Source organism: Cavia porcellus, unplaced genomic scaffold (genome assembly GCF_034190915.1).
Source record: "Cavia porcellus strain 051 isolate PalLab524CR breed Dunkin Hartley unplaced genomic scaffold, mCavPor4.1 scaffold_38, whole genome shotgun sequence".
Classification (NCBI taxonomy): domain Eukaryota; kingdom Metazoa; phylum Chordata; class Mammalia; order Rodentia; family Caviidae; genus Cavia; species Cavia porcellus.
In genome coordinates, this window is record NW_026947521.1 from 4,736,474 (window position 1) to 4,762,615 (window position 26,142).

At 49.4% G+C, this 26,142-nt stretch overlaps 3 protein-coding genes across 12 annotated transcripts in view; 1 reads left to right on the top strand and 2 right to left on the bottom strand.

Annotated features, from left to right (window-relative positions):
- The window catches only part of Scamp2 (secretory carrier membrane protein 2), a 24,012-nt gene extending 18,191 nt beyond the window's left edge, over positions 1 to 5,821 (bottom strand). For all 3 annotated transcript variants that reach the window (XM_063243349.1, XM_003463618.5, XM_023562303.2), the window contains exon 1: positions 5,630 to 5,821. In XM_063243349.1, coding sequence (XP_063099419.1) covers positions 5,630 to 5,686 — 57 coding nt within the window. In that variant the 5' untranslated portion in view covers positions 5,687 to 5,821. The remainder of the gene's footprint in view (positions 1 to 5,629) is intronic.
- On the top strand, positions 5,593 to 15,023 carry Mpi (mannose phosphate isomerase). Of its 5 annotated transcripts, none has more exons than XM_063243344.1 (9): positions 5,593 to 5,611; positions 9,185 to 9,259; positions 9,667 to 9,794; positions 10,650 to 10,850; positions 11,678 to 11,726; positions 12,034 to 12,216; positions 13,182 to 13,355; positions 13,925 to 14,133; positions 14,413 to 15,023. In XM_063243344.1, exons 2-9 carry the CDS (start codon positions 9,244 to 9,246, stop codon positions 14,638 to 14,640), a joined length of 1,188 nt encoding a protein of 395 aa, XP_063099414.1. In that variant the 5' UTR covers positions 5,593 to 5,611; positions 9,185 to 9,243; the 3' UTR covers positions 14,641 to 15,023. The 5 variants fall into 5 exon arrangements, with proteins under 5 accessions (XP_063099414.1, XP_063099417.1, XP_063099418.1 ...); XM_023562302.2 differs by having other exon boundaries at positions 5,594 to 5,611; positions 11,585 to 11,726; XM_063243347.1 differs by lacking the exon at positions 13,182 to 13,355 and having other exon boundaries at positions 11,585 to 11,726.
- Positions 15,024 to 16,004: 981 nt separating this feature from the next.
- Fam219b (family with sequence similarity 219 member B) lies at positions 16,005 to 21,527 on the bottom strand. 4 transcript variants are annotated; one of them, XM_063243350.1, is made up of 5 exons: positions 20,901 to 21,444; positions 20,618 to 20,705; positions 19,832 to 19,909; positions 19,438 to 19,486; positions 16,005 to 18,258 (listed from the first exon to the last, which is right to left on the bottom strand). In XM_063243350.1, the coding sequence occupies exons 1-5, from the start codon at positions 21,385 to 21,387 to the stop codon at positions 18,097 to 18,099; spliced, it is 864 nt and encodes a 287-aa protein (XP_063099420.1). In that variant the 5' UTR covers positions 21,388 to 21,444; the 3' UTR covers positions 16,005 to 18,096. The 4 variants fall into 4 exon arrangements, 2 of the variants coding, with proteins under 2 accessions (XP_063099420.1, XP_013001082.1); XM_013145628.3 differs by having other exon boundaries at positions 16,005 to 18,261; positions 20,901 to 21,424; XR_010045609.1 differs by lacking the exon at positions 19,438 to 19,486 and having other exon boundaries at positions 18,203 to 18,261; positions 20,496 to 20,705; positions 20,901 to 21,527.
- Positions 21,528 to 26,142: the final 4,615 nt, after the last annotated feature.

The window sequence follows — 26,142 nt, forward strand, 5'->3', positions numbered from 1 at the left end:
AAGTACATACTTCTCTGAAGCCGGAGAGCAAAGGTATAGGGTGAGAAGAGGGTCAGGGAGAGAAGTCTGGTGACTCCTAAACAGATAGAACTGGAAGTGTCATTGGACGACATGGATGACAGTCATGAAGACAAAACTTCAAGAGGCTGGCCAGATAAGCCGTGTGTGACTGCAGTGGACCCTCCCAGGCACACGGTAACAAGTACAGGATTCACCCAATTCATGTTGGCACAGGGCTCTTGATCTTTTCCTTTTTTTTTTTTTTTTTTTTTTCTGTTTTGTTTTTTGTTATTTGTTTTTTTTTTTTTTTTGAGACAGAGTTTCCTCTGCAGTTCAGGGTGGCCTTGAACTCACTATGTAGCCTAGGCTGGCCTCAAACTCAATGGCAATCCACCTGCCTCAGCCTACCAAGCACAGGGATTACAAGCCTGAGCCACTACACCTGGCCTTTGTTTGTTTTTTGCTCTTCCTCCTGAGATGCTTCAGTAAATACTGCACCCTGTCCCAATCCTCCCCGTGGAATGCGAGGAGCTGTGTGTGTGTATATATGTGGTATTGAACCCACACCTTTACACTGAGCTACATCCCCAACTTTTTTGATTTTTTCTTTTGAGACAGGCTCTCCCTAAAGTTATGCAGGCTGGGCTCAAACATACAATCCTTCTGGCTCAACCTCCCAGAGTGCTGGGATTTGGAGCATGCACCACCATGCCATTTTGAACAGCATTCTCAGCTATTCTGCCACCTGCACTGTCCTGGCCAGCACTGACCATATGCCTGTTTACCCAGCTCTCCTGCCCTGGCCCACAGGGTGGCAGTGGACTAACTTATGAACATCTTCCTGGGGCCACTTACTGGCCGGGTCTCCCTTGCAGCTCTCTTCTCTAAATGAGAAGTGAGTACCCTTGTCTGTCCTGGTTAAATATTAAATATTAAGAAAATGTAATGAAAGGATAGAGTTCAAGTTCACCTGAGTCTCTGGCCAAGTTCTAACACCCAGTCTGGTCTCCCATGCCAACTGCACAAGTAGAAACAGCCCCACCTCGGCAGGTGTGTGGAGATATATTAAACTCCAAGAGCCTTGATATTTTCCAATTTCTTAAGAAAACCCTCTGTGGCACAGGGAGGTCCTCCCAGATCTACTGGTAGGTCTAAGAATTCCTAAAGTGACAGTCAGGCTACAGCAGTCCAGCTCCGGGAAGCAACAAAGCCTGCAGTGTCTGTACGGAAGAACAAAGTTACCTAACTCGGTTCACATGCCAGGCAGTTTCCACCACCACTTTCTCCTCCCACAGGAGAGAAGTGTTCCAGTCCTTGGAAGGAGCCACAGTACTGAGATTATCTCGACGTGTGAAAATGAGATTGTGTGACTTGGCTGGTCTGTGGCTGACAGCCCCACTCTGTTTGGCTTCACCATCTCTGCCAGTCCCCCTACCACATCAGTGCCTGGTCTGGGGAAATCTAGCAGAGGTGCCTCAGAGGAAGGCATCCCTGATATTTGGTGAGGCAGTCTGACTTTTAGAGGCGAGAAATGGAGACCAAACAATGCCTCCCTGTAGTTCTCCACCTCTTTATTGCTTGACTTAGTGAAACTTTAGGAGGAAAATACCCTGAAATCATGCAAAGGCAGGGCCCAAGTACTCACAGGGTGCACAGCAGGGGGCATCATAACTCACCGGGGAATTGGGGTGTGTCCCTGGAGGTTTGGAAATGGCTGCTTGGCTTACAATTTCCTGCTTCCTGCTGGAAATTTGGTAAGCTATACAGCCCAGCTCTTGTGACTTCACTTTCCACTCGCAGCCCCTGCTTTTCGGGAAGTTCTTAATCCCAACTGCAACTGAACATGAGGAATGGTCAGAAAAGCCCATGCCCACACTGTGGGGCAGGGGCAGAAGCACGGGCCTGAGAAAGACTTTGGATGAGGAAGTCTAGGCATAAAGGCCCTGGGAGTTTCCCTGCCTGTGCCAACAGTGAATAGAAATAGGGTTTCCTGGCTAAATGACTCTCAGAAATGCCGGAGTGGAGGGTTAACAGATATCTTTATTGAAGGGCTTCTCAGACCCCTGACCAAACTAAGAAGCCTTGCTGATCTTCAATAAAAATAGAAAAGGTAAGGGGAATGCTTAAACCTATCTGACCACAGACCCCGAGCAGCTTCCAGGACTGGCAAGATTCAAAACAGAATCTTAATCAGGAATAGCGGCCCATGCCTACAATCCCAGCACTCAGGAGGCTGAGGCAGGAAGATTGACACAAGTTTGAGGTTAATCTGAATTATACACCAAGACCATGCCAATCACACACACACAAAGTATATATATGGGGCTAGGGTGCAGCTCAGAAGTGGAACACAAACTCAGTATGCACAAGACCTGAGCTCAGTTCTCAGCACCAAAAGAAAAAAAAAAGTACACAATAAAATCTTTTTTTTTGTCTTTTTCGTTTTTTATCGGTACCAGGGATCGAACTCACACCTGCCTGCTTGCAAGGCAGGCACTTATGCCGCTGAGCTAAATCCCCAGCCCCAATAAAATCTAAATGATTCTAATGCCTCACACTAGGGAAAACACATTTAGCTCATTCTAATTTTTAACATTTACCACAAAAGTACTCTCATTTCAAGAATAGTGAAAATGGCCGGGGATATAGCTCAGTGGCACAAGTGCCTGGCTAGCAAGCATGAGGTCATAAATTTGATCTTCAGTAAAGAAGAAAGAAGAAAGAAGAAAGAAGAAAGAAGAAAGAAGAAAGAAGAAAGAAGGAGAAGGAGAAGGAGAAGGAGAAGGAGAAGGAGAAGAAGAAGAAGAAGAAGAAGAAGAAGAAAACAGTGAAAATAAGCAAGGCATGACGATACATAATCCCAGAACTCTGGGACACTGAGGCAGGAGGATCACAGTTTAAGCCCACCCATCAACTTGAGACTTTGTCTCAATTTTAAAAAGGGCTCAATTTGTAGCTCAACATTCCCTAAATTCAATGCCCAATACTGAGGATGAGGGAGAAGCTGGGCATGATGGCACACACCTGTGATATTAGTACTCAGGGAGCTGAGGCAGGAAGATTACAAGTTTGAGTCCAGCCAGGGCTATCAGAAAGTTCAGGATAGCCTGGACTACATAACAAGATGTAGTCTCATTAAAAAATAAAAAGATGATAGTGGTGATAATCTTACATTCTTTCTTTAGCTGGCCTAAAATAACCCTGATGTCTGATATTCAAAAACCTTTAAAAACAGCACAGTGCTGGGAATGAGGCCCAAGTCTGGTCCCTTTCCTGCTAATTCACAGGTGACTCTGAGATCTTAAGTTTCCAGATCGCTAAATGGAAAAGGATAGATTTCTAAGAATATTCTCAGTTCCAAGTGTCACCCACAGACTCTGAACACTAAATGTATTTTTTGCAACCCACCATGACATGTCGTGACAGAAAAAAGCAATCATTCTGGAAGCTGGCTAGGTGTGACAATTCCTGAGTCTGTCACCTCCCCACCTGCTCTCTCCTGAGCTCTGCGCCAACACCCTGAGCAAATGAAGCTGGGCTCACACCCTGTCACCGTGGACTGCACCCTGCCAAAGTCCCAGTCCCAGCCCCAGCCCCAGAAGTCAGGAAGCAGACCCTTGTCTTACAGGAAGGGAGAGGCACTCCGACCAGACGGAGTTTAGGGGCTGCACAACCAAAAGATGCTGCCCGCCATGCGAATGTGTGACAAAGATTAAAATTCAGCACAGAATGAGGGGAACAGTATTGCAGCCAGCCAAGACCTTGGCTTCCCACATAGGATTCCTGACCAGCTGCTGCTGATTTATAGGCCAGCAGCTGCTTCCTGTCCCGCCACATCACGGGCTGCCTGACAGACCCTCTTCCTTCAATGCAGAAGTTACTTTGCCTAGAGTTTGCACAATCATTTCTGGGTCTGCAGATGTGGCTTAAGACTTCCCAGGAGCTATTATTAATACGGGGCAGGATAAGTCTGCCCACTGCCAGCACTGGAGAAAAGCTCCCTGTGTCTTCTTGTTTCTTCCTGATGTCAGCAGAAATTTATTTAATTACAACAGGACAAAAAAAAAAAAAAAAAAAAAAAGAACATCACATACCACACTCCAAAAACCTGTTTGACCCTTGCTAAAGTCCAAACCCCAGTATTATACAGAGGTTTGTAATTAAGGCAAAAGTTACTCAAAGACACTAACAGAAAATGCAAATGTTCTTTCCTTACTCCACTAAAGATGGTTGTTTGCCTTTCATAAAGAGACAGGTCTTTACAAAGGCCCTGTTAGAAAGCATTAAACTAGAAGCATGTTCAGAATTCCTCAGTCTTTAAAGGAACAAAATATGCCTGGAGGATTCCCAATGGCTAAGTCATCTTGAGACCAAGAAAGAAGCCTAAAATTTCCACTCTCCTGACACTGGTAATAATTTAGCTCAAGTCTTCCCCACTTTTGCCCTGACCCTGGAAGGGATGAACTCATAGGAGAGAAGCTGTAAGGCACAGCAAGAACCCCTCCAAGGAGTTTTGAATTATGGCAGGGGTTGGGGGCTTGGAAGCTCCCAATAACCTTAATAAATAAAGTACCTGCTGGATGACTTCTCATGCTTGGTGACATCCTGACAGAGAAGAAATATCAGGGCTCATAAATTGCCAGTCAACACAAGCAAAGCGTCCCTAGAACTGGTTTTGAAGAGGCATGAAAGAAGCCATAAGACGCCCCGGAGCTAACAGGCGTCCAAGCTCCTCTCCACAGAAAGAGGCCAGCTCTGCTCTCTGTTCCAAGGCAGAAGGTTTGGGTTTCAGAAAAATCGTTTCTTCCTTGACTGTTTGCTAAGCCACACCGACACCACAGTAGGGGGCCAAGCAACTTTCAGAGCCACCTCTCCTTGTCTCTCTTTATAACTCATGGCTAATGTGTGAAATTTTTTTTTAATCGGTACCGGGGATCGGATCGAACTCACGACCGCCTGCTTGCAAGGCAGGTGCTTATGCCGCTGAGCTAAATCCCCAGCCCCTAATGTGTGAGATTTTTATCAAGGACATTATCCAACTTAAAAGCAGCTGAAAGGGCTCCAAAGTTACAGGGCTGGGCCTACCTAACTCCCTATCCCAGCCTACTTTTCCGGATCAACTGCAGGGACGTTCCTACACTTTATATGCTACTTTGGCTGCTGCTGGTAGAGGGGACTCCAGCTTTTTCCACGTTTCTTCGTACCACTGGAAACTTCTACTTCCTGATTTTGTTGCTGTCACCCGAACTCCTAAGGTGGCTCAAGCCAGGTGTCTGTACACCACTAAAGGAATGTGATAGCTACATTTTGCCTCTCTCTGATGCGAGAGGGTCTCCCTGCGGGTCCAACAGTACCCGCGCCAGTCTCCTTCCCCATCAGTAATAGACTAGGAGGTACGACCCCTTCAAGAACCGGGAGATCACAGCGCTTCCAGCTACAGCGCCCCGCCCCTCCGCTGAGCACCTGCCTCTAGTTCCGCCCCCCAGCCTCTAGGATAGGTCAATCCTCAAAGCGCGCTCTCCCATTGGACAGAGGGCCCATCCCTCCTACGCCACGTCTCTCGGCTCTGGCGAAAGAGGCTGGGGCGGCGGCCCCTGACCCCGAGCGATCTGTGAGTTGGGGGTCCTACCTGGAAAGGGTTTACGTCCACTGGGTCCGCGAAGGGGTTGGTGTCGAAAGCTGACATGGTGGTCGGAGCTCGGGGGCGACCTCTATGAGCGCTGCTGCCTCCGGGCGCCCAGACCCAACGGTGCTCCGTGTAGACCCTCCACTTCCGGGAACGAGCAGCACTTTTGGCGCAGGCGCAGCGGCGGGCTAAGGAGGCGTGATTCGTGACGTCACAGAGCCCGCTCGCCCCGCCCACTAGAGAGATTATTGGGCGTTCTGTTTCCTTCTGTGGAGTTTGGGGTTCCAGCGCATAGAGGTCTGAATCTTGGAGGGGAATCCAAGATATTCCTCACCCTCGCGCCCACTGCTGCCCGCCCATTTTGTGATTCTAAAGTAAACTCCAAAAGTGAATCAGGAAATTGAACTCTTTCCCTAGAGGGCAAGTTAGACTAATGATAAAACCTATCTCATAGGGTTGTCTCCAGAACTGAAAAAAAAAAATCTCTTCTTCCTCTGCTTTCGCAGTTAGCACAATACTTCGGTCCCCAAATGTGTGTGGGTTTGTTTTCCTATACACAAAGCAGTTCTCCAGCAGATGCTAACTGGTGTCCTAATCCTCAGTTCGATTGACGCTGACCACATGAAGACAGAGTGTCCCAGAGGTGACCTATGAGGCGACTCCTCCCCACCTTCAGATGCTAATCCAACTTTGGCTGGATGCTAATCCAGCCAAACACGTTATATTTGTACTTTTCTACTCCTTTCTCCTTCCCTGCCCCTCTCCCTCCTCCTACCCCTCCTTCTCATCTTTTTCCCCCTCAGTTGTCTTCGTTACTGTGAACTGAATTATGGCCTTCATACTGACCTCCAATCCTCAGCTCCACTCCCTTTTTTGAAACAGGATCTCCATTGTTGCCAAAGCTGATCTTCAACTTTTGTGATCCTCCTACCTCAGCCTCCTACATTGCTGGGATGACATATGTGCACTACCACACCGGGCCCTTACCTGTGCTAACAGTGGCTATAAGTCAGTGTTCCCAAGGTCCTCTCCTCAGGTTCAACACATTTGCTGGAGTGGCTCATAAACTCTAGCAAACATGTTTGTCAGTTTATTAGAAAAGATTTTATCAAGTGTTCGGACAAGCAACAAATGGGACAGATGCACAGGGCAAGCACGTGGGAAGATTGTGAAACTTTCACGCCTTCTGCAGAGTGCCTCCCTCTAGGAACCTCAGTGTGCTCAGCTAAATGAAAGCTCCCTAAATCCAGCCTTTGTTGTTGTTGTTTTCCTTATTGCATTAGTTTTTTGAAATAGGGTCTCACTTATGTAACAGGCTGGGTTTGAATTTACTATGTAGCCCAGAGTTACTATGTAGCTCAAATTTGCAGTTATCCTCCTGCGTGAGCCTCCCAAGGGATTATAGCTGGGATTATAGGTGTGCACCATTGCACTGTTATATTTTTTATGGATGCTTTTTTACATACACATGATTGATTATATCTTTAACCTTGAGTGATCAATTCAGTCTTCAGCCCATCTCCCTCCCTGGAGGTTGTAAGGTCGGGGTTGAAAGTGTCAACCTTCTAATCACTTGTTGGTTCTCCTGGCAACCAGTAGTCAACTGGAGACTTCTACAGGAGTCCCAGGAAGAAAGAAGACAGTAGATCATCACCAGATAAAATAATGTCATCATTTCTAGGAGACCTGGACCACCAGCCTGGCATAGTGGCATATCCTTGTAATTCTAGCATTCAGGAAGCTGAGACAGGAGAATCACAAATTTGTAAGCCAACCTTGGCTACATAGTGAGACTTTGTCTCCAAAAAAAAAGATCACCAAGAGCAAAGAGTGGAAGATTCTAAATTACAAAGTTTCATATGTATGTGGTAGGGTACAGAGCTGGGGGCTCTGAGCGCCCCAGTAATCTAATTTATTCTTTCTCTGTGCAGGGAGATTCTGAGGAAGTGACAGTAACTTTTGATTTCTGTGATAGGTGGTACCATACTGGGGGTGTGTCAAGAACCCCTGTGCCAACCTTGGCTTCATAACACATGTTTGTAATCCCAGCACCCTGGGAACAGAAGCAGGAGGATCATAAATCTGAGTCCAGCCTTAGTGATTTAGCAAGACCTTATCTCAAATATTTTTAAAAGGGGGTGAGGATATAGTTCAGTGTGAAAGTCCTAGGTTAAGCCCCAGTAGCAAGTATACATGCACACGCACACGCACCCCACACACAGAGGATATTCAAAAACAGGAGGAGCTTGAGCAGGCTGTTATGTGTTTTCCATTCTTTCCTGTATGAGAAAGTTTCCTCCAAATGTAGGCTGATTTATCTGAGTTAGAGGACCCCAGAGAGGCTGTTATCCACACCTGGGCAGAATTTCACAGAGAAAACTTTGTTCCTTCTTTCCCTTGGACTTGTGCAGGAGGCTGTGGGAATGGGGGGGGGGGGAGTCAGGGGTCTGGACTGTGACCCTGCATTCAGTTTCCCGAAGTTTGGATTGCTGTGCTTCTGGGCCCTCCAAAGGGCAGTCTTCCTCCTGGGCTGCTGACAGAGGAGGTTGGGACATCAGAGTTGTCTCCACAAGACATTGCAAGGTTACTCCCCAGCCAGGCGCAGCCCAGCCTTGCCCAGGCAGGGTTCCTAGTTCCCTCGACTTCCTGAGGTGTATGACTACCCCACACTATAGAGGATGACACCAAACTAAAGCCAAAGAGAGCAAGAGTGTGCCCCTGGCATTTGCCAATATTGCTAAGACCCTTCTCACATCTCAGCAGCAGCGCTCTCTGTTCTCCCTACAGTAGCCGTCAGGGCTCTGCCCACCACCGCTCCTCCAGCTGCATTCTCTGCTCTGCCTCTCCCCTTTTTTGCAGAACAGCACATCCCTAGCTCCCACGCTGTGGCCTTTGCTGTAGCTGTTCTCTTTGCCTGGACCACTCTTTCCTCCTCCTCCTCCAAGGCTGCGCTCAAATCTCGCCTTAATGGGACTTACCTGCGTGGCTTCTAAATTCTACAGGCTGTACCCACTCCCACCTGCTTGCAGACTACATGATTTCCTTATTCCACACGTTAGCGTGTCTTCCTTCCTTTTCTGGAATGGAAGCACTACAAAGGCAGAGTAGTGTCATCTTGTTCCCCTTGGCTCCTACAGCACTCCCGTCCCCACCCCTACGCCCAGCATTGGGATTTCAATGCCGTCCCACCCGTCCCACCCGGCTCCTGCAGCCACTGGAATATCCTTTGCTTTTTGGTCGCTTCTCAGTAAACCTGTGCAGAAGCCTAGCCTAGTGGTGCCGCCTGTAATCCCAGCACTTGAGAAGCTGAGGCAGGAGAATTGAGGGGAGTTGAAGGCCAGCCTGAGTTATATGAGTTCAACATCAATCTAAACTATGTAGTGAGTCTTAACTAAATAATAAAAAACAAAAAACCAAACACAAAACTCGAAAAACCTGTGCGAGAGAAGTGAGTGATCCTTACATCCAAGATGAGCGTTCTAAACGCCCAGACAGTCTAGTGCGCAGGTCAGGGTATGCAGGACTACATTTCCCATGAGGTCTGCGCGTGGCCCGCAGGTGCTGCTGGGAAGAGCGACGTGCCGTTAGCCAAGTTAGCTGCCAGGTCGGCTACCAGGATGGCTGAGCCTCGAGGTGAGCGGTCTGCTGGGGTAGGGAGAGTGGTGGTGGGCGCGTCCCGGGCAGTAACGCCAGCCTGACCTGACAGGGAGACCTCAGCCCTGAGGCTTGTGGAGAATGGATGGGCGGGGCAGAGGAGGGACCCTGAGATGGGGGCGACCCTCGAGGGGCAGCCCCCTCCTCCGACTGCCCGCGGGTCAGTAGAGACAGGGCGATTTTTCTTGTGCCTTCTCTGCACCCCAGCACGCAGATGAGATCCTCATCGGCCCGTCTCACAGATGGGAACGTCATGCCTTGCAGAAGAGGGGGATCTCACCTCACAACCTGCAGACCTTGTTTACTTCTTTCCCTGGTCAGATCCCTCCGGACTCTAGGGCCGGATCTGAAGCGGGGACAGGAACTGACCCCTGTCTGTCCAACAGTGTTCCCACTTTCCTGTGCGGTGCAACAGTATGCCTGGGGGAAGAGGGGCTCCAACAGCGAAGTGGCACGGCTGCTTGCCAGCAGTGACCCGCTGGCCCGTATCTCAGAGGACAAGCCATATGCAGAGGTGAGATGGCCTACGCTTCAGTCCACCTTATGTGGATCGGCTGGGAAGAGTGGGGACAGCAGGGACCAGGATGCCCCCTTGGCTCTTCCAATCGGTGTAGGTCTACAGACTGAATGACCACAGCCCTCAGCACCTTTCTCAGCACCTACTGAATTTTAATCCAGCCTTCTTAGACTTCTTTTTTTTTTTTTTTTTTTTTGAGACAGGTCTTGCTTTGTACTACAGATTGGTCTTGAACTCACAATGTAGCCCAGGCTGGCTTTGAATTTGCAGGAATCGTCCTCAGCCTCCCGAGTGCTGGGATTACTTTGACATTTTTTATTTTGAGTATCTTTTGCATTTTTTTTTTTTTTTGCATTTTTATTAACCTGAAGGGTAATTCCTCTTGCCTACTTAGTGGAGAAAATGCTAAAGCCTAGAAAGAGGGCCACCCACTCAGGACCCCTTTTAGAAAACCAAAAAAAGAAATCCAGTAGCTGTTACCCTTATTTCCAATTAATAACTCGATTAACCTAAAAGAAAAAGCCTAGAATTAAAAGTGTCTGAAAGTAGTAAAGTACAAGAATTTTAACCCCTCACAGAGCCATTTGAGGGTCATGACTTTGCCGTGACAGTGCAGGTGTCATTCTCCTCACTAGATAGACAAGAAGAGTTAAGCTAGAGAAGTAAAATAACTAACTGAAGCCTCCAGAACTGCAGAGAGGAGAGCCTGGACTGGGCCCTGGTTCTCCGTTGGCTGGGTCCCTGTGTGTCCCTGATGGTGTGAGCACCAGACCATTGGGGACCAACCTTTGGGGAGCACAGCACATCTTGGGTCCTGTGACTCATGGTACTGGTTCTTCCTGCTCTCTGCAGCTGTGGATGGGAGCACATCCCCGAGGGGATGCCAAGATCCTTGACAATCGAATCTCACAGAAGACCCTGGGCCAGTGGATTGCTGAGAATCCAGATTGCTTGGGCTCAAAGGTCAAAGATGCCTTTAACGGCAAGCTGCCCTTCCTCTTCAAAGTGATCTCTGTGGAAACAGCCCTGTCCATCCAGGCACACCCCAACAAGGTACAGGGTCACAGTGGGATACAGAAGGGAATGTGGAGGCAGGCAAGTTTCACAGCCCTTCTGTGACTTTTACTGCTGCTTTCACCCCGCCCGTACCAGACCCTAGCCCAGAGCTAAATGCAGATCTGAAGACTCCTAATTTAACTCTGCAAGGCCATATGCAGGTGATACATGTAGTAGCCAAGTCTCATTGGGCAGCTGGCCAGCCTTTGCTAGGTTGGCTTCTCTGAGCTTGTTCTTGGGGGTCTGTTTCTGGTCTCCTGTCTACCAGCACAGGTCTGTCATACTTACCATCTTCCTATCTGGCTCTCAGGAGGGTTCAGCTTCCAAGGCAAGGGAAGCACCTTATCTGTGTCCTCAGCTTTAGCTCTGAAGAATTCTATACCAGCCCCGGAGTCCTAGTACAACAACTATCTGTCCAAACCTTATTTTAGATAAGCAGCATCAGACTTAAATCTGTCCTTAGTGAAAGGACGGATTTACCGAAAGTCACTCTGCTTGTTCATTATCAGCCCTGTCAGGATTGCTAGATTCACTGACCACACCTCTTAAAATCTGCCCAGCTGTCCTCTAGATTTGGCCTGTTTCCTTGGCCAAAGTTTCTACATCATGTTTTGACTGGGTCCCTTGCCAGAGGCCTGAAGCCACTGCTGGCTGGCAGCAGGGAGGGTGGTGAGCAGGGATTAGTGAGCATGGTGTTCCCACTAAGGGCAGCTGCACCCCACCATCCACAGGAACTGGCAGAGAAGCTCCATCTCCAGGCCCCAGAGCACTACCCTGATGCCAACCACAAGCCAGAGATGGCCATTGCACTTACTTCCTTCCAGGGCTTGTGTGGCTTCCGGCCTGTGGCGGAGATCCTGACCTTTCTGAAGAGTAAGGTTGGACAGAACACCTAGAATACATGGACTGGGTCTGGGATGTATGGGTTACCCAGGCCAGGGCAGGCAGTGACACAGGACAGAGGCTGAATGTCACAGGGTGCCTGAAGGGTTGGTTATGCTTATGAAATAGTTTTGGGAGCCAGGCTTGGGTGTGATTGTCAAGGGCAGGTGAAGAGCAGCTGGCCCATACTTTGTGTTTTTCTTAGCACGGCCTGGATCCTTGCTTGGACAGGGCTGGGGAGGCCTCCTCCTGTTCCTCACTATTATTCCTGATATGGCTCTGGCCTGGTTTCTTGCAGAGGTGCCTGAGTTCCAGCTCTTGATTGGGGATGACGCAGCCACACAGCTGAAGCAGAGTGTGAGCAGTGACCCCCAGACAGTGGCCGAGGCTCTGCGCAGCTGCTTCTCCCACCTAATGAAGAGTGAGAAGACGACAGTGGTGGTACAGCTCAACCTGTTGGTGAAGCGCATTTCCCAGCAAGGTGGGTTCGGCACCCTGACGTGGGTTCATCCATACATGAGGCAGAGGACAAGGTTCTCAGCTCCTTTGCACAGGTGGGACACTAAAAGGGCCATGCCATGCCATTTCTTTCCCTGCCTTTGGGGAGCAAGGCCCAGACAGGCAGTTTTCTCTGGATGGGGAGGTATGCTGGCCAGAAGACTCTTCCAGTGTCTTCTTTTTTTTTTTTTTTTTCCTTCTTCCAGTGTCTTCTGCTGGCTGCTTCCCATTGACAGTCTTGTATCGGGGGACTGAAGAACAAGAAGGGGACAAAGGGAGGATGGATGCCTAGCACTAATAGTCATCAACCCTTCCTTTCACAGTCCACTGGCCCTGACCTGTGCAAAGGAGCCCTGAAGAGTTGAGGAAGTGACCACAGGTTTATGAGTGTGGCCACATCACCTTGGGCAGAGGAGCTGATTCAAGCATTAGGAGCACAGGCAGACAGGTGCCCAGCTGTGAGCTGGCATGGCTGCTGAGGAGGCCTTGCCTGAGACACAGGGCTTTGAGCAGGAAAGGCGAAAATCTCGGGCTCAGGGGAGCTTGTCATCCACAACAAAAATTGTGGTTCTCAGTCTCAGGACAGGCAGTCAACTAGGGACTTTAGCTGTTAAAGCTTGGGCTGGGGGTGCCCATAGTGTCTTGTGGATGGGGCTGAGGGTGCTGCTGGCCACCTAGCAATGCGCAGGACACCCCTGCAACAAAGAACTGCCTTACCCAGTGCCATGGTGCCAAGGTTGATAGATTTTTGTCTTGAAAGACCCATACTCTGGCCCTTCTAGAGGCCAGTGCTGTGCCAGGCATGCGGCAGTCTGTGGTGAGAGATGGCATCCATGTGGGTGGAGGGCCAAGAACAGATGTACCCCAGTGGGCAAGACTTCAAGCCGGTGTGGGGTAGAGAACACCACCAACTGTCGCTAAGTGTCGAGTATACTTTGTGACCCTCAGTGTCAGCTGGGAACAACATGGACGACATTTGTGGGCAGCTCCTACTTCGGCTGCACCAGCAGTACCCAGGGGATATCGGCTGCTTTGCCATCTACTTTCTGAACCTGCTCACCCTGAAGCCAGGGGAGGCCATGTTTCTAGAGGCCAATGTGCCCCACGCCTACCTGGAGGGAGGTGAGCCCCTTACCCTTGCCTCATGAGCTTTGGCTGCCTGACAGAAGAGGACAGGGTGGTCCGGGAGGCCTTCACCCAGCTGACCCAAGGGTCCCAGGCTCAGCAGTGAGTGGCTAGTAGGGATGAAGGCTGGTCTGGTAGTGGACACTGCTTAGAATCTCACACAGTCGGGAGTTGACACTCTGAAGTTAGCCTGATGGTGAGCGTGGGGACCCCTCCCCCATGCCTGTCCTACAGACCTGGGGATTTTCACGTTAAATATGCATTGTCACAGAGCAAATCACATTTTGACTGCTAGTTTATCCACTTCTGCATAGGGCTTTGCCATAGAAGTGGGAGACAAGTCGCAGGTCAGGGGCACTTAGGGGTTAATGTGGCTCTCCCTGACCATAGCAGTGTTCTGTCACCTGCTTTTGGTATTTGGTATCTTAGCACCACCATCCTGAAAAATACCCTTCACCTGGTTCCCCTAACCCTATAAGGGTTCATGGAGCTCAGACTAGGGGCCCAGCCCTGGAGCACCAAACTCTGGGACATCAGCTTAGCACATGACAATTATCTGTTCCCAGACTGCGTGGAGTGCATGGCATGTTCAGACAACACAGTGCGTGCTGGCCTGACACCCAAGTTCATTGATGTGCCAACCCTTTGTGACATGCTCAGCTACACTCCCAGTCCCAGCAAGGACAGGCTTTTCCCCCCATCACAGAGTCAGGAAGACCCCTACCTCTTCATCTATGACCCCCCTGTGCCAGACTTCACCGTGATGAAGATGGAGGTGAGAAGGGTATTGTGGGTCTCCTGTGTGCAATGGGACCAACCTGGGCAGGTGTCACAGTACAGTGTATACTTGGGATGGGTGTCCTTTCTCTCCAGCTCACATGGATGGAAGCAGCTGAGGTCCATCCTGTCTGTTCCAGGGACAGGTGTGGCCCCCATGCTGACAAGAACCTGAACAGTGGGTGGGAGGTGGTAGAGCTGTTCCTGGCTGCCCTGGAGGTTGTCCTGGGCCTGGAGCCAAGTCTGGCTGTACTGTCCAATGTTTCTCCCTGTGCAGGTCCCTGGCTCCGTCATTGAATATAAGATCTTAGTGCTGGACTCTGCTAGCATCCTCCTGGTGCTGAAGGGGACAGTGACAGCCAGCTCACCCACAGCCCAAGCCCCCATCCGCCTGCAGCGTGGCAGTGTGCTCTTTATTGGGGCCAATGAGAGTGTCACGCTGAAGCTTACTACACCTGAGGACCTACTGCTATTCCGGGCCTGCTGCCTGCTGGAGCAGCAGTAGCCTCCCCAGCTGTCCCCTGCTGGTCACTCAAGTCCCTTCCGCTCTGCAATCTCCATACACTTAACAATAGGCCAGCAGGGAGCTTGCAGGTTGTGACTCCAGGACAACCTCAGCCCAAGACATCTTCAGGACAAGGTTGACATTGCTATCTCATCAGTTCTCACCACACCCCCAAGCCTGGCCATGTCAACTTGAGGTGGTAGCTCTGTGCCTCTCACAGCATCAGGCTGTTTGGTGAAACCTATGGTCCTGATTTAGCTCAGCACCCAACAGTGGGACTAGAAGCAGGTTTTTGCCTGAGGCTGCTGTCCCGTTTCAGAGCCAACGGGGGAGGGGCCCTCCTGCACTGTCAAAGGGATTAAAGCTTGCTGTGTCGGCTGTAAGTAGAGCATTTGTCTGTGTTCTGTCCCTGCACCGGGCTGGAAGAGCCCGCCCTGGATGCGGCCCAGGTTTTCCTTTGTTCCTCCTCAGTCAACTCCTGGGGGTGGCTGGCCCTGCTCCAGAATCTATAATGGAAGATGTGGGCGAGGAAGCCAGCCTCAGCCTCAGCCTCAGCTGCACACTTGAAGGCAGGCATCAGCAGAGAGGCAGATCAAGGGGTGAGCTGTCAGCAGTGTGAGACCCTACTCCTGCAGCCCTGGTCAGCTCTTGAGACGTGGCAGGCAGGTAAGCACCCTGCCACAGAGTTGAAACTACTGTCAGCCTTTCCAGAAAAACTTGACAGCCCCTTTAAGTGGATTGAGTCATTGCAGATGACCGGGCTTTGGGAACAGAATCATCCAATTCTCTCCAGGGCTGGGATCCTGCAAGAGGCTGCTACCTTCTGTGACTTCACTGAGCTCTCTGGCCTGTGGTCTTGACCCTGTCGTCCCTAACTAAGCAGACTCAGGCTCCTGGCTCCCCCTCCCTGCAGGACAAGAGTGTAGACTCTTGCCCACACTAGAGCCGTCATTGAAGAGTTCAGAAACCCACCTTAAAAAATGTTTTGATAGCCAGGTGTGGTGGTGCATGCCTGTAAGCCCACCACTCTGGGAGGCTGGGACAGCAGCACCCCAAGTTTGAGTCCAGCCTGGACAACTTAACTCCTATCCTAGAGAGGAAAGAAGGGCCAGGGGTGCAGCTCAGAGCAAAGGTTCTACGTACAATCTCTAGTTTCTGCTTTGCCTCCAAAATTTCTTTAAGGAGAAAAAAAAAAATGAAAAGGTTGCCAGAAGAAATGCATTCTGAAGGTGAGTTCTCTGAAAGGCCATGCATGGTCTCTAGTGAGAGGAGGGGACCCAGGTGTGGCCACAAGGTTGGCCCACCACGTTATGTTGTTGCAGGGTGTTCAAGCCTTAAAATCCATTTGTGACACACGAGACAACTCAGCGTGAGTGCATTTATTCATTAGCATATAGAATGCAGAGGTAAAAGCTGAGGAAGTCTGTCAAGCACTGTGAACACCAGGTGGAACCACCCCCACCGGGGAGAAAGCCCTAGGCATCCCTCCCCCAGGCGACTGTCACCTGTGCAGCATCCCTTGCTCTGATTTAAGGCAGTGTGGCTCTGGGCACCTTGGTACCTTAATCGGTAGTATTTGGTCTGTGACCCTGCCCCATTAGCTGACCAGGTGGTCCTGCCACAAGGCCTTCCTCTAGGGCTCCAGATTCTGGGACATACCCTCAGGGAACTGTTGGTGGCTACACAGAGGGCATGGCTTAGGTCCCAAATACCCAGGATGTTCAGTTCTAGCCAGGAGCCCCTCAAACATGGCCCCACATGTGGCTTCCATGTCCCTACCCCTTAGCCTCTAGTGCACTTTATCGTCTGCCCACTTTGATGTGCACTCTTCCTTGTACGGAAGCCTGAGAGGCCCATGTGTGTTCTCTGCTGCAGACAGCTCAGAACTTGAGGCACCTGGATCATTAGAGACCCACTGCAGAACAAAGTGGCCACCACCTGCCCTATCCCAGCCCTGACCGGATGGATGGGCCTTGGGTCTGTCTGTTCCCGTCCTGTGACACCACCAGCAGCAGACCAATCACACAGCTCACCTGTGCTGCATACTCCTCAGAGTCAGAAACACAGAAGCTATGGAGCACTGCTAAGATGGCCTTCCTGGGAATAGTGACGAGTGTCCCTTCTACCCACCTATTCTAATGAAGCTGTGAGTCTACTGTCTCTCAGTGGTCAAAGAACATGTGGGAAACAAGAGACTGGATGCTCCACACACTCGTCCTGACTGCCATGCACTGGGGGCTGTGAACTCCATTCACCCCCTTTCCAACTGTACCACACCTGAGGCAGGAAGAGGGATGGGTCACAAAACTCGTTCTGGGAAGGCTAGGGATACCAAGAGAAACTCTCCATCGGGGTCACAACGTTTGTACTGTCAATGTTTGCCCCAAGGCTTGCTATAAAGCCCAGTGCTTGTGGATTTTCCCAGGGCTTCACCCACTAACTAGGCAAGCGCTGGTAAAGACTCACTAGGGAGCTGCCTGGCCATAGGGTGGAAAGGAGGCCTTTGCACTGGCCACTGGGTCACTATTCCTGGAAGCTGGTTAAGGTCTCTTCTTCACATCCTGCCTGATGGCTTGGGTCTTCATCCCAGCCACACCACACATAGTACACCAAAGACACCTACTGCTGTCTCCAGAGTAAAAAGGCTGAACAAGGAAGCAGACGACTGCCCTTGCAATAACTCCCTCTGCTGGGAGCCTCAAAAACTGCAGGCGTTTATGGCCAACCCCAGTACCTTCAGTGCAGCCTCAGCATAAGATGGGTGGAGAAGCCAGCCAGGACTGCGGAAATCTAAATAAATAAGTACATCTAGGATGAAGCAGTTTTTCTCTAACTAGGGAGCGGCCAACCAGAGTTAACCCACCAGACAGCTGTCCTAGGTCCAGGGACTGGAAGCCATCTGCTATACTCCCTGCCATAGCCAGACAGGTGTTAACCTGAAGAGGGACAGAAGGACCTGCACTGTGCTCTTGAAGGTCACAACTATGAATCCACCTAAGAGACGGGAAAAGGAGGGCAACTTACAGAATTTCCTGGGCTTTCCAAATTAAATTCCTCTTTGGAGTCCCAACTTTGAGCTGTGAAGTGCTACATTCCGCCTCCACACAAAAGCCTGGACACAAAAGCTGTTCTTTCCCTTAAGACCCACAGCAAACATAGTCAAGATGTCTGTGGTGTGCTTCTCAGCTACCTCCGTCAGCCACCTCGTGAACCCTAACTCCACTGCTTCTGCCCTTACTAAGCAGCTTTTCCAAACTGCACCGACAATGGAGGGAAAGTGTGGAATTTCACTCATCAACCCCATGGCCCACTAGGCCTCCAGCCTGAGAAGCACATCGCAGAGGGCTAGTGTCTCCGAGCTTCTGGGCTGAGAGCTGTCCCCACTGGGCTGGGATATGCAGGACAGCAGGCTCTATCTGCCTCATGGTAAACAGGGCCCATGCTGGAGGCTTCTGTCTACTGGAGGGTACAGGAAGAGTCCCCAAGGCAGCACCAGCAGCAGGAGCATGTGGAGGAGGTCATAGGCTTGGGGGGAATGAGGTCCAAGTCCTCGTCGTCTGGAATCTCATCCAGGTGATAGCCATCCTGAAGCAGCTGCCGATTTACATCCTGGTTCACCTGCTAAAAGGAGGCAAGGTGGGAACTGTAAGCCCAGATGCCAAGCAGAGACAGCTGCTCCCACATTCTGAAAACAGAGCTTCTGCCCATGCTCCATCCCACGCCCACTCTCTACCCAAACTGTCCCAGGACTACAGGAAGCACCACTTTCTCCAAGCTGTACCTTCACTAATACCCTCCAGGCTTGATGTCAGTGACCCCCACCCCCACCCCCGGGGAACTGCTATCACTGAAGAATCCTGACAGCTGATACCAGTTTTAAATTCTAGATCATTTGATAGTCATTTCCCTGACCCTTCCCTCAGGAACCCAGATGTTCCTGTCAAGGCCAAAGGATATGAGACAGTGACAACAGAAAAATGGGCTAGAGCAGTAGAGGAATATGGCTTATGACAGGAGGGGGCAGATTTGTCTATACTGCCTGTTAGACCTGTCATCATTCCTGGCCCTGGTCCAGAGCTGGGTCCCTGCAATATGGAACTAGTCAGCCTGGTTTCACCAGTTACACTGGGCAGACAAAATAAATGAGCCTTTGGTTCTTAGCTAAGTTTACTTTTATTTTAATAAAAGTTTACTTTTATTTTACTTTTATCTTAACCTCTCAGGCATTCAAGGAGAACCACATCCATACTGCTTCTATTCTCTTTCATGGGAACTCAAGAGATTACCCACGGGTTTTCTAGAGGCTGAGCCAGGATTGCTCAAAGTTTGAAGCCAGCCTGGACTACAAAGTGAATTCAAAGCCACCCTGAACTGCATAGTGAAACCGTATCTCAAAAAGCCAAAAAAGAAAGAAAGAAAGAAAGAAAGAAAGAAAGAAGAATGTACTAAAAGCTACTGAAGAAGGATTTAGGTTTCTGTTTGCTGGAAGGGCAGCAGGCAAGGTTTCTTAAAGGTAGTAAACACATAATTACTACAAGCATCCAAGTGAGCAGAGGCTAGTGAACCCTTAGCTGGGATCTATGAAGAGAAATCATCATCTCCAACCCTGAGGATGCATCTCCTGGTTGTCCACAGCCCTCCTAAGATCCTTATACCTCTATGGGGAAATGGAAGAGCAGAAAACAGACCAGAACTCTGGTACAGTGCTGTGCACACAGCAGGTACCACGCCCACATCTGGCGGGGTGATTAGGCTGCCCACAGTGTGGCCCCCCGCAAAAGGGCGATCTGGACTTGCCTCGGCAGAGGAGTACCCGGAGGAGTATCTGGATTCCTGTTCCCCATCGCTAGGAGAAGAGGAACATGGTCAGATCAAAGGAGGCCTCAGAGCACAGTGGCAGGTGGTGAGGTGGACAGCATGCATGGGTCCAGGTGATCTGTGAGCTGACCACGCACCAGAGCACTCAGCTCAGAACCAGCATAGTGTGCAACTGCTGCCTCAATGGGTCCCAGCAGGAATGGGGTCACTCTCACTAATGGTGCAGACCTATCAGGTCAGGTGGTATCCGTGGGACATGAGTGCTCCAGACCCTAGAGCAGTGTGACTACCCAGACATCCTGAGAAGGGCCAGGTGTGCACAAAGACCTTGGAGGCACCAGGTACTGCAGCACTCTCTAGGGGGCATGCTCACCTGTCAGAGTCGAGGGACACCAGGTTCTCATCTGGACTCTGGCTTAGAGCAGTGTAGCCCTTGTTAAACCTCACTGACCTGAGAAACAAGGAGAGACCAAGCACAGTTGAAAGCCAGGCACTCTGCAGGAAAAGCCGGAGTCCTTACCCTATGGAAGGACAAAACTACATATTCCTGGTAGAGCTGTCATCTACCTGAACACACTGCCGACTGCTTATAGCTCCAACACCTGGCACCTCAGGGTACAATACACACACACTACACACTACACACTACACACACTACACACTACACACACACAGTGCCTGCTCCTGGAAGAAGCATGCCAGACCTTTCAGGAGCCAGGAAAAGAAACCCTACACTTTAACTAAAGGACCAAAACCAAATCTCTTCGACTCTGCGGTTTTCAGCTCTCAGTTGCTAAGGGAAACACTGGATGAGGTGTTTCCACCTATCCAGCTCTGAGAGCTTAGCCAGAACACAGCAGTGGCCTTTTCCACGATGATGTCCATTCTCTCCTGGGGCCTGCAGCCACCAGGCTCCTCCTGGAGTGTCACTTAGGACACTCCAGGGAGAATCTCTTGCACTGCCTGACTCCCTCATTCCAAAGCCCTTTCCTGGAGATGTCACTCTCTTAAGAGGACGCTTCCTGGGGATGTCATGCCTCTTTCATTTTCCAGAGTAAACCTGACGGCGCCATCAGAGGAGCCCCAGACGCAGCCGTGACCCCGAAGCCGAAGACAGCTTGGGGATGCGGCCGGCCCCGGAGATGTAGCCCGAAGAGACCTTTTCCCCGAAGAGTCGGGGCGGCTCGGCAGGGAGCCCAGCACGCCTTTCCTCCGCAGCATTGCCTTGGCCAGGTTCCGGTGCTTCTCTGGAAAGCAAAGGGCCCGGTCAGCCGCGTCTTCCCAGTACCCTTGTCACCCGGGACCTCCCAGGACCCACCCCACGCACGCAGCTTAGCCTGGACGGATGGCGCGCGCGCCACCGTGTATGGCCCGCGTTTCTCCACAGTCGCGGGCACGCGCTCCCAGCCTCTCCTTCCCGAGGAGAGGCCCGCAGCCCCTACCGCGCGCTCCGGGCCCGAGCCTGCCCGAGACGCGACAGTCGAAGTTGGAGCCGTGCAGCCGCCAGGATCCGCGGTCGCCATGGCCAGGCGTTGCCCGGCCGGCGACGCCGCCCCTCTCCGAGGCTCTAGTGCCAGCGGCGGGCGGCGCTCCGGCAGCAAGATGGCGGTGTGCGTGCGCGGGCCGTCCCTCGACGCCTTCCGGTGGGCATGTAAGGCGCGTGGCACAACAGTTCCTCCTGCGAGGGGCACGGAAGGTTGCGTCCTGCTGGTCCAGCGCGCTACGGGATTGAAGTGCCTGTGACCCTGGTGCTGTCCCAGCGCTCAGTTGTTTCCAGTGAGAAAATGGGTATTTATGCGCCGCCGGCGTGTGACTGTGATCCCAGTACACGGGCGGCTGAGGCAGAAGTCTCACTATGAGCAACAGGGCACCCTGGACTACCTGCCGAGACCCTCTCAATCCGAAAGAGTAGTCGGGCACGACGCACATCTATGATCCCAACACTTGGGAGGCTGAGGCAGGAGGATCGTTACAAGGCCAAGACCAGCCTGGGCTACAAAGTGACCTCAAGGCTAGTCTGAACTGCATAGGGAGACCCTATGGAAAAAAAAAAAAAAAAAAAAAAAAGGAGGCAAAGAGGTACTAGCATCTCCCACCCCATTCCAGAATAGGAAACCAGTGAGAAATTCAGGAAGGTAACAACACTGGCACCAGTGTCTGAACAGGTGGATCCAATGCTAATCCCAGAATTTGCAGTCTTCCTGCCTCAGCCTCCCAGAATGCTGGGATGACAGGCTACGCATGGTACGTGAGACCTTGGCATTGGTTACCCTTCCCCAGAGCTCCTCAACTTCATGTAAAGTGGGTGAAGGGGTGCTGGGCAGGAAAGCACTTATCTAGCAGTGCAAACCCCTAGGTTTGATTCCTAGCACAGCAAAATAAATATAGGGGAGCCAATTCTTTTCCAGTTGTGTAGTAACCACATCTGCACTAGGAAACTGGCCTGAATGTGGCTGGTCAAGGTGTTGTGTCATACTTTTGGCTTCTTCGGCCCCCAAGGCCTGCTGGAAATGAGCTCCCGATCCTTGGAGGAGCCTTGAACCTCAGGGCTGTGTCTCAGCCCGAGTGTCAGCCTCTACAGGCCTGTACAGCAGAATGGGCTGGGGCCTCGGAGCTGACCCTAATTGTTGGCTGCACTGTGCTGGAGGCAGGATGGGAGAAAGGGAAGAATTCAGTCCTGGAGTTGAAAAATCAGGCACATGGATCCCACCCCTTGCATGATCTATTGGGCTGCTTTTGATCTCTGGAAACATCAGTTGCATGTGGCCCAGCTGAATGCTTAACAGTGACTTTCCAGGAAAGCCAGTTTTTTATAGGAACTCACCATTCAACTGTCAACCTGAAATTTGAACCAAAGTCCTTGTAAATTCCAAAGAAGTGATTTTTCTCCTGGTTTTGCTACTTGTCTCAACTACTAAGGAGGCTGAGGCAGGAGGATCAATGGATTTGGATTTTTTTTTTTTTTTTTTTTTTTTTTTTTGGGTACTGGGGATTGAACTCAAGACCTTGTGCTTGAGCTAAATCCCCTGCCCGGATATTTTTATTTATTTATAAGGAAGTGATGGAAACAGTGAATGCTTAAAATTTAAAAAAAAAAAACTTTTACCACAAAAGACATTGCTAAGAAGGATGGATTGTGTGAAATCGAGTGGGAGTATTTTGAAAGAGGTTCATATATCTTTTACCGTAATTGATTTGGGTGCTTCTTTTTTTTTCCAAATTTTTACCGGTACCAGGGATCGAACTCAAGACCACAGGCTTGTAAGGCAGGTACTTATGCCGCTGAGCTAAATTCCCAGCCCCTCAATTTGGTATTTTTTACTTTACAGTTACTTTACTCCAGCACTGTAAGTTTTTGCTTCTTCAGTTTCTTCTGAGATGTCTTTTTCATCTAGGCAGCCTCCTCCTTTGGTTTGGGAGCAATTTGAGAATGGGGGAATCTGACTCTGAGCTGTGTTGGCCAATAGTGCATCTTTGGCACTTTGCTTGCCTTGGGGGTGTTGAGTGGCCAAAGAGTATCTGTGCCTAAACCCTTCAAGTCAGTGTTACTCTGCATGTTTAAACACATGCACCAAAAATTAAAGCACTGTTTTTGGTCACTGACTGAGTCCTGCCCCACTGTGTGCCCTGGGCAAAGCTGCCACCCCACCATCACAGGAGCACAGACACACTTCTGGGTATGAATGCCCTTGATGGCTGGGCATGGCAGCTTCCTTAGTGTTTTGTTTTGGTTTTTTTTGTCATTTTTTTGAGACGGTGTCTCACTATGCAGTTCAAGCTGGCCTTGAGCTCACTTTGTAGCCCAGGCTGGTCTCGAACTCGAAATGACCCTCCCACCTCAGCCTCCCAAGTGCTGGGATTACAGCCATGAGCCACCACACCAAGCTTCCTTAGTGTTCTTAAAGTGAACATGAAGATCTGAACCTCTTCATGTGTATGAAGAGGCTGCTTACTGGTAAATTTTAAGAAACATTTACTATATATTTGAATTACTGCTCATTAGCAACAATTTCCAATAATAAACAGTCGTGTCCTCATCCATCTTATTCACTGGATCTGGCACCACACAACTTCTGGCTCTTCCTGAAAGTCAAAATGAAGCTGGCATGGTGGTGCACGTCTGTAATCCCAGCACTTGGGGGGATGAGGCAGAATTGTTGTAAGTTCAAGACCAGGGCTGCAAAGTGAGCACAAGCTCAACCTAAACTGCATGCCAAGACCCTGTTTCAAAAACACTTAAAAAAAAAAAAAAAGTCAAATGACCATAAGGGAAAAGTTTTGAATTGATTCAGAGCATTGAGACAGCTACAACAGCTTGACCAAATAAAGAGCACTTCCAGAACTGATGAATAAAGTGACAAAAATAGTGTATTTGCAGTAAGGGGGGAATAGTCTGACAATTAATGGCAATGTCTTTTATTCTAATAATTTTCATTTATTACTTTTTGGTTTTTTGAGACAGGGTCTCACTATGTAGCCCAGTTTGGTCTTGAACTCATGGCAATCCTCCTGACTCAGTCTCCTGGATACTGGGATTACAGGTGTGCACCAACACACAAGGCTTTACTGTAATAATTTTTTTTCTTTTTACAACCCTGAGTGTCAGTGAATACTGTAATAATTTTTAAAAATTAAGCATTAACTGTATTTTTGACCACCTTCTTTTCTTCCTTTCACTTTGTTACTGGGACTTGAACCCAGTGCTTTCTCACTGGACTATTATCACCAGCATTTTTTTTTTTTTTTAAGACAGGGTCTATGTAGTTCAGGTTGGCCTTGAACTCATTTTGGAACCCAGGCTGGCCTCAAACTCACAGCAATCCTTTTGCCTCAGCCTCCCAAGTACTGAGATTACAGGGATGTGCCACCACATCAGCAAGACAGGCTCTTCTAATTACGCTGTCTCAAAAAGCAAAGTCTAGTAGCCCTTCCTTATTACAGTTAGGATCCTCCTCCTCATTATAGTTGGACCCTTCCTGGGTAGCTGGGATTACAGCATGGATCATGACTCCTTGCTATGCCAAAATTTTTTATTTTTGGTATTTTGAAACAGGGTATATGGAATCCAGGCTGGCCTTGAATGTTTGATCATCCTCCCTCAGCCTCTGGGGTGCAATGATTATAGGCTTATACCTCCCATGCCCGACTTACATCAAACTTCTTAAAGCCTCAAGTAGTGGTTGTATGGGAAGAAAAACTTATTTTTATATGTCTGTTAGAGTATTTAGGAGCAAAGTGTCATGCCTCTGACTTACTGTTCAATGGTTACGAGGGAGGCAATGGGGAAAAAATTAATTAAAATATATTATGTACAGATATTAATTCCCTATGATGAATGTGATCTGTGTGAAAAGTAAGTACTAACTTTTTTTTGTCTTTTTCATTTTTATAGGTACTGGGGATTGAACCCAAGACTGCCTGCTTGCAAGGCAGGCACTTATGCCGCTGAGCTAAATCCCCAGCCCCAATAAGTACTAACTATTTAAAAAGTTAATTTAAAATTATATATTTTTTTATCGGCACCGGGGATCAAACTCACGACTGCCTGCTTGCAAGGCAGGTGCTTATGCCGCTGAGCTAAATCTCCAGCCCATAAAAAATATTTTTTAAAAAGTTAAATAGTCATGAGGAAAAAAATGTCTGTTTTTTTTTTTTTTTTTTTTGGTACCAGGAATCAAACTCACAACTTCATGCTTGCCAGGCAGGCACTTGTGCCACTGAGCTAAATCCCTGGCCTGAAAAAAATGTCTTTAGATGAGGTATATACAGATTTATTGGCTTCCTAAACGTATTGGCAAATTTGACAAGTTCTACAAGCTTAGGTAACTCAGCAGCTCTCTATCCAGGGGTGTAGAGGACAAGCTGTTAAAGCTCTAAGATGGGGACTTAGCTCAGCGACCTAAGTGCCTGCCTTGCAAGCAGGCAGTCTTGAGTTCGATCCCCTTACTGATAAAAAGGAAAAAGACAAAAAAAAAAAAAAAAAAAAAAAAACCTCTAGGATGCTGTCCATTGTTAATTTGAGGTCAGAAGTTTAAATGACTCAGCAAGGGGCCAGGGTCCTTACTCTGTAAACATCCTCAGCCTATGCAAGAGGGCATGGAGATTTTGTGATTGCTACAACCAACCTGATGGGGGAGTAGCCTGTTTACAGTATAAATACAAAGAGGCTTGTTCTCCCTACCCTTTGTTCCTGTTGCTTTGCTGTCTTCTGCCATCTGGAACTGTCTTAGAGCCAGCTGATTATAGACTGAAACCTCCACAAACAGGGAGCTAAATAAACCTTTTCTTCCTTAGTTTTGGGTGTTGGCTATCTTGTCTCAGCAACAAGAGGAAAACAACCAACACAGGAGGGGGATGAGAAAAAAATTAATTATATTATGTACAAGCACAAATTCCCTATCATGAATGTAACCAATCTGTATAAAGAATATGCACTAGTTTTTTAAAAACTTAAATAGTTTATGAGGGAAAAATGTCTGTATATGAAGTATAGAAAAATTTATTGGCTTGCTAAATACACTGGTGACTCACGCCTGTAATCCCAGCACTCGGGAGGCTGAGGTAGGAGGATCTTTGCGAGTTCGAGACCAGGCTGGGCTACAAAGTGAGCTCAAGGCCTGCCTGAACTGCATAGCGAGACCCCGTCTCAAAAAAAAAAACCCCAAAAAACAAAAAAACAAAACA